At 40.4% G+C, this 13,901-nt stretch overlaps 1 protein-coding gene across 4 annotated transcripts in view; it reads left to right on the forward strand.

Annotated features, from left to right (window-relative positions):
• CREB1 (cAMP responsive element binding protein 1) overlaps nucleotides 1–13,901 on the forward strand; it is a 44,698-nt gene that overhangs the window by 6,951 nt on the left and 23,846 nt on the right. For 2 of the 4 annotated variants that reach the window (XM_075153454.1, XM_075153455.1), the window contains exon 2: nucleotides 12,982–13,103. The exons of the other annotated variants lie outside the window; for them this stretch is intronic. In XM_075153454.1, coding sequence (XP_075009555.1) covers nucleotides 12,990–13,103 — 114 coding nt within the window. In that variant the 5' untranslated portion in view covers nucleotides 12,982–12,989. The remainder of the gene's footprint in view (nucleotides 1–12,981; nucleotides 13,104–13,901) is intronic. 4 annotated transcript variants of the gene reach the window in all.

Consider the following 13,901-nt stretch of genomic DNA (forward strand, 5'->3'; position numbering starts at 1 on the left):
AACAGAAATGCTTGTAAAACTGTAGTTGCAGAAAGCAAAATGGAGATTTTCTTTAGTGTGCCACACACTGATGCAAAACACAGATTCTGTTTCTTTCTCTGGCCCTCGATGGCTCTCGTTGCTTACTCAGGGTCATCGTTCTGACCTTCAGCGTTACCAGCAAGTCACATCTCTGTTCGATGAAGACAGCTGTGTTTCCCTCAGGTAATGCAGATCTTAAACTCCAGTTAAATATTTGAGAACCAAGATAAATTATTCTCTGTTCTGGAGATGATACTTTTGCAGAGTAGATCTGCCTGGCAGGCATATGAGAGATCTTTCTCATTTAAGAAGCTCTCCTGCACCATCCAGGCAAATGTAAAAATACGTGAAAAATAAACCAGAATCTACTCGGTTGATAACATTAGTCAAAATTATTTTACTACAGAATTTGGTCACTGTTTCATTCAGTTCATTTTTAGGGGGAGGGTGGGTCATAGATTTAATTTTGGTGCATTAAGCAAGATAATGTGTCTGCTGTTGCTTCAAGACTAGTGCTAATTGACCAAGCAATGATAATTTCAATATAGCTAGTAAAGCCAGAGCAATTTTAGGATTTAAAATATTTCCAAGTCTGAGCTGTAGCTTACGTACCAAATCTTTCAGTTTTAATGTTGCAATAAATTTTGTGAATAGGATGCATTCAGAAGTTGAGCAAGGGCAAGGTTTGTAAGGAAGTGCTGTTTTTCTTGTGCATACCTGGGCATACTCTACTGTAGCACTCCCACTGCAGAAAGAATTCAAAAGTTTTCACTTACTTGAGAGCGTTGAAGCAAAAAATAGTCTATGCTGCTTGTTAAGAAAGAAACAAAGCTATTAAATAACAGAAAGTATGTTGCTTGTACAGATACAGGTTATTTTGAATTTGTTTCAGACATTGGACTTTATATCTGGTAATTGACAGCTTTGTATAAATAATTCAGTCTTACTGTCATCTTTACTGTCTATTAAGTCATCTTACTTTCAGATGATCAGTTCCAAAGATAATCTATTAATAAAACAGTGAAAGCATTGGTCTGAAACATCCATTTTGTTGTGTTTTCTTTCTGAACTCATTAGAAGTGTTGTGTGTTTTTATTAAATGAGACTTTCCAATATTTACCAAGTTATATAACATCATGCTCTGATGCTATGGGTTGAACTCTAGAAATACCACATAGGTTCCAAGCATCAAATGGAATGAACAGTGTTTGTTTTAATAGTTTATGCCTATAAAGCTTGCAGCGTAAATATATGAAGTGTCATTTTTAATGAATTAATCCTTCAGCCACTGACATTCAGAAGTGGGTTAGAAACATTAGCAATGGAGCTGTCCCTTCTTGCCAACAGACAGAACCTCAGCACAGACACAGGTTCTACCTAAAATTCCCTTGTCAAGTTTAACTATGTTGCTGATAATACCTAAAACTCCGTGCTTGCCCTGAATTTCTTAATTGATTTGATAGTTCTCTGAAACAGAAGAATGATGTGAAAACAAGTGTGATCTGTATCACTTTGGGATTCTAACGTGACCCTTTTCAACCTGCAGTATTTTGCTGAGGTAACCTGCAGTATTCAAACCTCAGGCTTTTTTTTAATTTTTACATGAATAAAACAAGTGGATGATGAAATTCAGATGTCTAATTTAACGTATTAGACCAAACAAAGAGCTTTAAGTATTGACAGTTGTCCTCCCTTATTATAGGATGGGAAAGGAAACATTGACTTTATTCATGGGAAAGTCCCCTGAATTTCTGGGACTTTCCAGAAGATTAAGTTTTAGAATATAAATTTACATTCATATTACATTAGAATGTCATCTTTAATCAGTGTAATCTCTAAGAACCTTCGGTCCAGTCTTACAGTATGCTGTTCTGATAAATGTGACATGTCTGTTAATATTTTCACACTGTAAAATTAACAAAGACTCTGGAGACAAATTACTTTGGAATGGAAAGATTGCAGGTAATAATGAACATGTTTATATGGTTATCTGTCTTTATCACATTCCTGCATGTGCTTCCATTAAATCATACCTGGAATGTAATTTAAATTTCAATTACAGTTAAGGAAACACCTGTATGGAGGTGATTCCTTTCTCTGTAGCAGGTGTAAGATTACTATAGGTTGTTTTCTTGGCCCTTGGGCTTGGAGCACTCAGGTTAACCAGACTGATGTGAGTCTGTGTAATGCTCTGGGTTTTATTTTTATTTTTCAATAAGTTGTTCCTGATCTGCTCTGAGCGCCAAAAGAGAGCTGGGTGATCTTCTATATAATTTCAAAGTAGCTTTAGCTTTGTTCCCTTAAGCATTTGTCATGGACCCAGTGATCAAGACTATGCGAATCTCTGTACCACAAATATAGAGCAAAGCCTGTGCAGGAGGCACTGTTATTAAATACCCTCGTCTTAACAACATCATAGTCCTACTTCACTCTCTCTAGGAGAGTGGCTCTGTCAGTCATCGCTCCTGTAGTTGTTTGCAGAGAACAAATTTCAGTAGTTTCTCCACCTCGGAGATAACCGTTTATTTAATACAGAGTCTCTCCCTACAAACTGCCACAGGTTTGGGATTGCAGCGGTTCCTCCAGCTGATGCCTCTGACCTAGGATGTTTAAAGGTTGCTTGGCACATGGACAGAGATCCTTACAACATGTCAAAATGTTGTCAAATATTTCATGGAGCATTTAGGTGGGTCTTACTCTGCCAGAATGAATGATGGGGCAGTAAAAGGCTACAAGACACAGAAATGCGTATGGAGGAGAACCAATATGATCCATCTGAATGACTGGCAGGTCAGGTGGAAATCTCAAGTCCTGACAGGTCTACCCAGTGGAAAAAAGGAACACGTGCACCTTCTTAGATGGATCTTAACCTTGCTACCTTGGCATCATTTTCTGCTCCGAATACTCCTTTCATTGTTGGGAGGGACACAGTCCTCTCTTCATCTCCTGTTTTCTCCCTGTCACTGGGGAAGGAGAAGGTCTCTGTCCGCTTGCAGAATTAGCTTTCCTTTCTGTCACTGTGGACTGCCTTAGCTCTTCTGCTGGAACACCTTCACGTGCCAATGTTTGCTATGAAAGGAGGTGGCCCAGGAGGTGCTGCTTGTTGACCAGCACAGCAGGATAAATTATGTATTTGGCGTATCTAGTTAGCTGGTGGTACCAGAGCACTGTTTCTAAATTGCTCGCTGTGCCAGCCAGGTACAACCTGCCTCCTTACGCAGGGGTCATGACGCTGAGCCCGAGCTAACAGCCCGTACTGAGAGGTAGGGTGCACCAGCTTGGGCACAGGGCCTCGTTAGCAGAACAGGGATGTTAGCTTATTGTACCCGTTGCCGTACTGGCGTTACTTGGGTTCAGGCTGCATTAATACACCCCATGGCTTTTAGATGGGTGCTGGTTCACGTCCAGCAAGCTTGCACCACGGGCTGAGCAGGTGCCGTCCCCACCTCGCCGTCTGAGGTCCCTGCTGCTCCCAGAAGCGAGCGCTGCTGGGGGGCTGCAGCATCTAGTAGCATCGCAGGGGCTGCCTGTTGGAGTCACACACACCAAAAGGTACCTCGCTAGCCTTAGTATGGATGTAATCATATCTTCCTTTTTTTATTAAAAACTGCCATCGGACTAGCGTGTGCTGACAGTTTAGCAGCGAAGTTAGAAGTCAAATACGAGAAGTGGCTGGCTTCACGTCACTGCAGTCAGTTGTGCCGAGAGGTCAGCCTCAGACCTCACGGAGTCATTTATTGCTCAGGTTCTCCACCCACTGCTGCTTCAGTCAAAGGTAAAAGGAGAATTTGACTAGGGCCAGAAATTAAACCTCGTCATGGGTGGCTATGCTGATTACTAATTTGCAAGGCCTGTACCAATTGCAAAGAACTTGTTCCCGGAGTTCATGACGTATTCAGTGGGAGCATTAGCTCGGACATGCTGTCATAAAAAATCATTTGATGCCCGTATTTCATCTTGTGTAAAACATGTCTGTGTACAAATGATACTGTTCAGATACATTGTTGTGATAATTTTTATTAAGTAACCAGCAGCTACACATCCCAAAGTGAGCCCCAGTGCTTTCAGCAGGCACATGGAGGAGAGAGGCGTCTATTTTGACAATTTCACATGGTTTCCTTTTTGTGAAAGGCAAGCTTCTTTCTACAGTTAGTAGGAATTGCAAGAAATCAGCACAGGTTGAAGATTAGGTGCTTTTTATGTTCTAAAAATAGCATCAGAGAAAAGATGGTAAGCTGTAGTAAAATGCAGTCAGTTTGTATGTAAATGCACTGCATAAATATGATATTGGCAACAAATGTGTAAGAACTAAAAGATGTGCTGAATTCTCACAAACAAGCAAGTTCTCATGAAGTCTTTGCGAATAGATTGTATATACTGCCCAGGACATCTATATACTGCCCAGGACATCCTTAAAAAACTCTACTTTCTCTAAAATTCAGTTTGCAGACATCTTTTGGGATGTTTTTTTGTTTTTTTCCTACACATATTCACTAACGGTGTTGAGTTATCACAATTCTGTTGAACGTTAAGGATCACAGACGTAAAGCATGTGAATTAGTTTTTTAATACCCTAAGTGCATTCAATATGAGGACAGAGCATTTATAAATAGAACATATTTATATATTTATGGATTATGTTTTCAATAATAATAATAATAGTTACCCAATGACTTTATAACCTTTCTGGGATTTGTTTTGACATTTTGTTTTGTCTAAGTGAAATCTGACAGTATGTGGGGGGAATTTCTGAATGCGAAGGGGATAAGACAGTGGAGAGGCATTCGTTTGCTTTTCATTGTTAATGCCTTAGGAAATGCTTGCTCTGGTCTCTCCCCCCCGCCTTCTACTGCGCTCTTTGCCGAAATGGTGTATTCACGTAAGACGTATCCCAACTATTAGATAAGGTATTGAAGTTTAAATAGGAAAAAGTTGTGTTTTTTTTTAAAATATGTGTATATATTATCACTAGAATTAAAATGTGTAGGTTGGTTTTTTTCTAAACTAGGCACCCTTACCTTTAGTGCCCAATTCACAGTCTTGAAGGGAAAGGTTGTAATGCAGTTACATCCCTTGGTGATTCCGTATTGAGCAAGAAAAGGCAGCATAGATTAAACTTGAATTGAATTATGTGCATGTACCAAGTGCTTGCTGGATGCTCTTGTATTTGTTCGTAGAATCTGTGATACAAGAAATAAGTTGCAGTTAATTGCTGTCAAAGTCTCTTTTCCTTTTAAAAAGCTTGAAGGCAGAAACACTGGATACTAGTACAATGCCAAGAGTGTGGAGTCAAATCAGGAAAATCCAGCAGTGGAGAGTGTTTAAGCAGCTTTCACTCACGCACCTTACCTGTGCATACTGATTCACCATCGGCCTGGTAAATGTCGGCTTTCTTGTGTTATGCTCACAGAAAGCAAAATCTAGAGGTGATCGCTGATTCGGGTGCTCGCTGCTGTAGCTGTGAGATTAGATTTTTGGTCTTCTGCCCTTGTTTTAAAATCTGCCACTGCTTTTTCTTTAGTGAAAGGGAGATTGAGCATGCAACACAAGTAATTTGTTCCAATACTTTCATCGTTTACATATCTAAATCTATGAAGTATGAGAAATTTTCACTGACTTTGAAAGTGCAGCTACAACTGCACTAGAAGTTTTGTTGGAAAAGTCATGAGCCAGAAAAGTTTGTTACACATAATCAAGGCTCCTGATTGCATTTCTTCTGTGATCTGTATGAAAATACTACACTGTTTGCCTCTCTTGCGTTGGCTGGTACAGCGTGTATTCAGTCAGCAAAGAGTTTCAGACACTTCTCCGAGTGTCATACTGATGTAGACAGAAGTGGGACTACAGGTATTATGTTCAGCTGATGGTCTGATTCTGCTTTGTGCAAGATCTCTTTACCGCGAGATTCAATTTTTCTGGTAAGTTCAAGATCAAGTATTTTAACTTCAGTAACTTTTTCCAGCTTTTTATTCTTCAATTTGCGTGGCAGATTGCTGTGTGTGAATGCAAACAATCTGAAGACTTCCCCATTTTTGGCATTTTCAGTGGAGGTGGTTGTTGAGGCCATTCTTCTTCTTCCCCTTCCGCTCGGTTTGCCCGGCCCGTGCACTGCCCTGACCCAGGGCATGATCATCGAGCGGCTGTGTGGTGAACCCGTTCAGAGAAGTGGGAAGAGGTAGATTTGAGACGAAGCAGCAAACGTAGGTTGTGTTCATAGTATGACGCACAGTCTTGTCACACAGGGAGAGGGCAGGCGGGAGCAAACACCCGGGGGGCAGTGGCAGGGGCAGCTTGGTTTGACAGAGAAGCTCTGGTGTAAATTGCAGTTCCTGTGCCAAACCCACTGTAGTCATTAGCGACAGAGAGAGATAATTATGGGCCTGTCTTGTCCTGTTGAGCATTTATTACTGGTTATTTGAAGTCCCATGTGTTAGCTGTAAATAAAATTATTTTTCTCTGAACATTTCCCATCTGGCAGCCACTGAATGGAGTTCATAAAGAGCTGTTGAGCCATGGCTGAAAGGGCTGCCGTGCTGCAGGGTAACAGTGGAAATGTTTACAGATTTCGTGTGAATGTCCGTGGTAATTACACTGAAAAGGTGAAAATAAATAATAGCTTACAAGAGCGGTGTTTGATGACCTTTTCAGTGCTTTCCTGGTGGATCTGTGGCTTTATAAAGCCGCATATAGTAAATATGGAGTGAGTCGAATTCCTGGAACTTTGGATAGTGGAGCTGTATTTGCTTTCTAAACAATCGTACTGGCATACCTGCTGTGAATAAATCTGAATACAGGGCTTGAGAAACAGGCATTGCCTCCGTTTCCCTTCCGTCAGCCCCCTCGGCTGCCGTGAGCGGGCGGCTGGGTATTGAGCTGGATCGGGAACCTGATGTGGCAGCAGAGGTGGCCCCTGCAGGCGGCGGCTGGGTGAATGTCTGACTGGATGTGGCACAAGTCGGGCTCAAAGTGGGCATAGGTTTGTTGGGTCTCTGCTCTGCTCTGGTTTTGGAGGCTGTCACATTGTTCTTCAAAATCTGGGTGTGTACTTTAATAAAACAAAACCAGAAGTCGTCATCTAGCTGTGGAGGAGGAGGAGACTTTAAAGCGTGTCTCTTGGTAAAGCTGTGCTTGCGTGTGAGCAGGCTGTGAGAGTATGTCTGAGGTGTAAAGCCAACCCTGTTGCCTCAAGGTGTAGTTATATTGTACGGCCAGTAACTGTCAGCGTAAGCATTAACTGATAACAGTGAGTTGTCACCACGATATTACTAAAAGCAAAGAGGAGAAAGGCTTGCGGGGAGAGGTAGTATGTTTTACTGTGCCAGCTGGTACAACTGAAAAGCACAGAAAGCTTTGGGGCATTGAGGATCTTCACGTACAAAAGTGGGTGGAAAGTTATATCTGCTGTAACAGCCACAGTGAGGTATTTTGGGTCTTGGATTTAGTTTGGGAAAGGACCTCCACCTTTTTTCTCCAGTCCGTCCTGGGAGACAAAAAGCCAACTTTATCTGCAGAGCAGGAAAGCTCTATGGCTCGTGTGAGCAAGGAGCAACCGAGGAGCAGAGCCCAACGTTCAGGAGAGATGCTAGAGTTCATGAGGATGTTTGGAATAGGAGATAGAAAAAGAAGTAAGAAAGCAAGATACACCAGGGAGACCACAGACGAATCAATACTAAAGAGTGAAGAAGATTATATGAAAGCTGTGGGAAGACAGAATTATATCTTCTTGGCTCTGTAGGCAGGTGGGAGGGGCAGTAACTCTGCTCATGCTCTGAATACACAGCATTGATGCTCATTTTAAACAACAGAGATTACAGGAGTTACCATTATCTGTAGCGCACCTAGTTCAGCATCCTGTCTTTAAGATACTGAAGATCAGTAGATACCTCAAAAGATTACTGGAACCTGCAGGAATTACATGTGACATAATCTTCCCCCCTCATGAAAATAGTTATTTGAATTTTTAAGGATTAGACATATTGATTTAAATCCTGATTCATGAGGTTTTATCTTCTCTTCAGTTCTGCACTTTTTTTAGTATGAAATAACCACACTAATTCTGGATATTCTTGGGTATTCTTGTTATCCATGTGCATGCCTAACCCCTGTTTGAATCCTGATAAATTGCTTATTGTCAGCAGCATCAGTGCTTTATTTGTGCAGTACATGAAGTATCCATTTTCTTTTTTTTTAATAGATATTTTTAAATTTTCATTTTTATACTTTTAAATTTGCCACATTTCAGCTTCACTGTTCTTACAATCAGACAATGAATGTTTCTAGTTTACTTACCCTGTTACTAATTTAAATATATTTTTTAGCGTTTGAAGTATTTCTCTCCTTTCTGGGATAAATAATAAAATTCTGTCCAGTCTCTTCATACAACAGGTTTTCGTTGCCCCAAATGCTTGCTTTTTCTGAACACCCGAATTCCACAGAACCCATTTTTAAGATGGGCTCCCAACCTTTGCACTGTAATCCAGCTGATGTATAGGGTCCATCTATACCAATAGAATTTTTAAAGACTGTCCTGTATCTTCTTACTGTTGCACTTGAGCTTTTCTTGTCATGGACGCGTGTTAAACAGACCTGTGAAGTGAACTACCTGCAGTAGTGCCCGGGCCCCTTTCCCAGGTTTATGCAACTAACGAGACAGATTTATTTGGATTTTTCTACAGTTTGTGTAGTTCAATTTCCCCTGCATTCCGCAACTGTTTGTGTTTATTAGCATCCGTCTTCTGCTGTCCTGGTGTAAATTCAGGTAGTGCAGGTAGTTATCTTCCGCTGAACTTCTTTCTCCCAGTCCTGATCTGGCCAAAACAAATTACTGGGTGTCAGCGGAACGTTTTGCTGTTTGGCTCTTCACCTCCAGAGTTTCAGGTCATTAGTAAGTATGTTATTAAGAAAGTATTAGTAAGTATAATACTAGCTCGTTTGAACTAATAAAGAAAATTGTGTATTACATAAAAGTCACGGGTTAAACTATCTCTAACCAGGTAATCTCATCAGCTTTCTTAACGTGTGTTCAGAGTTCATAGCTGGGGTGTTTTAGGCAAGTAGACTCTAGTTTTCCAACTGTGGTTGTTAATAGCTAACCGTTTTTTCAGTTAGTTTCATTTAGAATACTTGTTCAAGACGAACTACAGCAATTACTAATTTCTTCTCAAAGTGGGGGTGTGTCCTCTCCTGGCAAGACGGAAAGTAGCCTGGAAACAGAGGAATGAGAAGAAAATGTGCTCCCTGTGCTCCCATATTCCTTCCCTGCCCTGGACGCTTGTTCCCCACCAGGACGCGTTCAGATCCCTGCCTCTGTTCGAGAAGTCCCGGTGTGGTGGCTGCCGGGGAAATCAGTGCCAGGGAGCGGAGTGGGCCACTGCGAACGGGGCAGGAGGAGCGAAAGGGTGGGGTGGCGGGGTGGGTCTGAGCACCCGCAAGAACAGAAAGACACGGGGTGCTGGTCAGCAAAGCTTGCCTAGACTAGGGATATAGAAAAAGCTGAAAAAGGACGTGTAAGGATTGGCATTCATTTGTATGTGTGCAGAGGTTATGGTTTCAAACCAAACATCTCATCTCTTACTTTGTAAATTGCAAGAACTAACAGGAATCGACAACCTTCATTTCAGCCATCGTGGTCTTATCCCTGCGCACAACTTAGTAAGTATTTATGTTCTAGGTGCCTGGTCTTGTGTATCTTGGCAATCTTCATCATACCGTACTGTTAAAGCAAACATGAAACAATGCAGTAATCAGTGTATCTGGAATATGACGTCGTGATGCTCAAAAATCTGATTCCTTCTTTTTCTCACAAGTTATTGTAAAAGGTAGTAGTGAAGATGTTAGAATACAAATAGTGTGATGTACAAGTGCAAGGTAAATTGAACCAAATGCAAGAGTATTACAGGTACTTAGAACCTGCAATGCAGGTACTTAGAACCTGCAAATAATATGAGACTAAGAGCTTGTCCAAAAACTACAAGTCACGTTGGAAACTCGCTTAAAGTGTATGTGTCAAGATGCAAATCTTACAGGCAGCTTCCTGCGTTGCTTGGTGCTTACTGTATGTTATGAGGAGGTTCCTTTTAGGTGTTTGCAAGTCACGTTAAGAATTTGATTTCTGAAATGTTGGTGGTGTGAAATGAGGAGGGAGTACCTCAAACAGTTAATGCTTTTGCTGATTACACATGCAAAAGATGATGCAAGTGTAGAAACCAAGCTTGTAAAACCAGAGGTCCTTTGCCGAATAGTGTATGAGAGGATTGGAAATTCTTCCTAGGAAAACATTGCATTTATCAGCAGGAATTTGGCAACATCTACCTTTGCGAACATTGCTAAATACCTGGTTCAAGAGACTCCTCACTTGCACATTTCATCTATTTCTAATCCCATTTGTATAGCAATTGATTCCATACTGGAGTCACGATTTCTATCAGCAAACAAAAGCATTATTAGTTTTGCAGCATACTTCAATTTGTAGCTGGGAAATAGTTTTTTCAGGTTCTTTTCAGGTACTTGGCTGGGAGATGTTGCTGATGCAGAAGTTGTGCTCCTGAAAATGGTTCCAATGAGGTAGTCTTTTGGCTGGAGTCACCATGATACCTGCATAGGAATTGGGAGAAAGTTGTTCATTTGCTTAACTTGGACAAACTGGCTGATACTCGCAAAAAAAATGATAAAACTAGATACCTCCGTAAAAATTATAAAAATCAAAGGGACACCTACGGTAATCTGATTTGCAGTTTGCACTTTTGAAAATACAGAATACTCAAAAAAAAATTGGGCATATAAATGGAAGACTAAGACTGTTAAAATATAACTTGTGTGCTAAAGTTGGGATAGAAAATCACTTAAACTGTTGCCATTAATGAAGTCTTTAAGAACTGTTCTGTAATGTATATTACAAATAGTAATAGTGCATGCGTTTTCTTTTGTGCTTTCTGGAAGATGAAATGCAACATGGAGAAGACTGGGTACTGTAGGAAAGAGTGGGGTTATTATATTTGCATGGACACAGGCTATTCTTGAAATTCTTACAAAAATTGTAACGTCTAGACTACTTAAAATGCAGTGAGTTTACAACTACTTTCTTTCGTGGCCAGTTTACCAGTATATACATATAGGTAGAGTATTGTTTATTTGTGAGCACTTGTTGGATTAATACCTGGTTTATGTGGGACAAAAATCATGGCAACAGGGAGAGGCATAACAAAATTCCAGGTGCTTAGAAGAATTTAATTTGCTTTTTCCAAAAATGTGTAAGTTTTCTTTCATTGTTTGTTTTTAAGGAAAATCAGGTTTAATTCTTTTCTTTCTTTTCATTTCCTAAGAGTTTCTAAACTGATGTTGGAACTAAATATTTGGTACTTAAACATTTCAGTGTTCACACACACACGCACAAGCTCATTTGAACAGTCACTTTCAATACTAAGTATACACATTTTTATTTGTATATATTGACTTGCTTTCTTTTGATGTGAGATGCAGCTACTACTTTGAAATGCTGTTTTATCTTTGTTGATTAGTAATCATTTACTGTTAGACAGAAATTTCATATTATACTCAGGGTTGAAGTGGGACTCTGCTCTTTAAGGCAACACATCTCCAGAGAGCGTTCTCTTTCCTGTAAGATGCAAGTATAGTTTGCATTGAAATGGAAGTTTCCCTGACTTTGTGTTTAAAATGAAACGTCTTGAATGTGCGTCATGGTACCACCACCTGTATTGATACTTCTAAGTCCTTTCCTCGGGGGGCCAGTAAAGTTGAGCAAGGAGAGGGGCATTTCTCCTTCTTTCCACCTTTCTTCTGATCTGAGAATCCTCTGCCTCCAGGCCCTTTCCCAAAGCAGAAATGCTCTACTGGTTGTTTTGCTCCAGCTCTGGGGAGACGTGTGCTGCCTTCGGGTAGCCAGAGGCCTGACTAAATTGGGCAGCACAGGGTGGTCCACAGAATTAGTATTGTGGCTATGGAGGTAATATCCCTTCTTAATATTTGGTATTTGGAGTTCTGTATAAAATAGTGGTATTGCTATATCACCATTGGGAGCGTTTCCTTGTATTTTGGAGTTCATTTTTATATATTAAATATTTTCATATCAGTATTTAAAGAAGAACTGAAAAGTAATTTTCACAGATCAGCGCAGAATTTAACATTCATTGCGCTCTGCCTACATGCACAGTTTTGGAAGTTATGCAACCTCTTTTTATAGACTTGTGTATTCTGGTGATCTAGGCTTGCTCAGTTATTGCTTAGAAATGTAAGTGTATTAGGAGCTATATATGATACAAAACTTAGGTCATGACAAACTACTACGTACCTCTAAATATAACAATGTTTATTTGCAGTAAGGTTCAAGTAGAAATGGCTTCCATCGTTACGTATACTGACTTTAAAACCACCGAGTAGCAAAGACTAAGTTGCTGTGACGTAGGGCCATACACAGTCTGGTTGTGGAAAGAATTTGTGTGGAGATGTTGCATATTTAGTTCAGACAGAAGAAGGCTGAAAACCAAGTGCCCAGCACAGAAGCGGTTGCTATGGGTTATCTGCAAACTGCAGTTGCGGGGGAGAGGGAGGGCTGCAGCAGGGCATATTGTCACCTCGGCGTTGAGGGAGTGCCCTTCCTGGCAGAGGGCCGGTCGTTATTCCAAATTGCGGAGGTGCTAGGTCATCATAGTGCAATTGCTCAAGCAATTTTTTTAAGATGAGCAAAACACATTTTTTCTCGTCTCATTATTGGAGGAGACTGGACCTGTTTTTCAGAAACATCACACGCAGAAAAATCAACCTGAGGCAGACACCTGGCATGAAAAAAATTTGCCTGAATGCTAATAGTTTGGCAACATTTTAATAAGCAAATGAAAACAGTATGTAGTAATGGGAATTCAGCTGCAGCGATTGCTACCAGATCCACCAAGAATAATGGACTTGCATGCCAACCCAGACTTACGACAAATGTTGTGATTGTAGGTAACTAAATGACCATGGAATCTGGAGCAGAGAACCAGCAGAGTGGAGATGCAGCCGTTACAGAGGCAGAAACCCAACAGATGACAGTACAGGCACAACCACAGATTGCAACGTTAGCCCAGGTATAAAATCATACGGTGTAATAGTTTTACCTATTGGATAATTTTTTTAAGAGGGATAATGTCTGCTCATGGGCCCGAGAGAAGGTTCCATTGATACGATTCTGAAACAGGTGCGATGTATAGTTGCCTTAATATTTGTCTTCACATTTTTAAAGCAGTAGAGATTTTCAGCTTCCCATCACACTAGGCTGTGTTAGTTCTGAAGAACTGTATGTGTGTAAACTGTGTAATGTTAACAGAATAATGAATTAAAATATTTCTAGCATTCCTTACCACAACCATACCACTGAAAGGTATTTTTTTCAAAACATGTAATTTACTGTCTTTTTTATATTGACTGGATTGTTTTGCTGTTATGTTTTCTGTTAGAAACTTGTCTATAGCAGTCAGTTTGATTCTGAAGAAAACAAACTGAAAATACAGATAAATAATGCGGCAAACACGACATCTTATCAGATGGGATTAATATTATAAACATTATAGTCAAGTGGAACAACCTGGCATTTGACAGCTCGTGTTATCCTGTTGTCTCCAGACTTTCACAGAATTGTTGGCTGTTCAGAGAGACAGTAGTAGATCATTTATTATCCCCAAATTGTTTTGGAGAGACAAATGTGATCCCAGCTACATCTCTAATTTTGGAACCCGGTTTCATTCTTGGATACGCTGTTTGCCAGAAGCAACTCCATTGTGTAAATGGGTACAGAATCTGTTCGGCTCTCTTCTGTAACCATTAAAAACCATTTAAAACCATTTAAAACTATTTGCAGTCTGCAAAGAACAAAGAGGCTTTTTAGA

The sequence above is a fragment of the Calonectris borealis genome, chromosome 6 (genome assembly GCF_964195595.1).
Source record: "Calonectris borealis chromosome 6, bCalBor7.hap1.2, whole genome shotgun sequence".
NCBI classification, from domain to species: domain Eukaryota; kingdom Metazoa; phylum Chordata; class Aves; order Procellariiformes; family Procellariidae; genus Calonectris; species Calonectris borealis.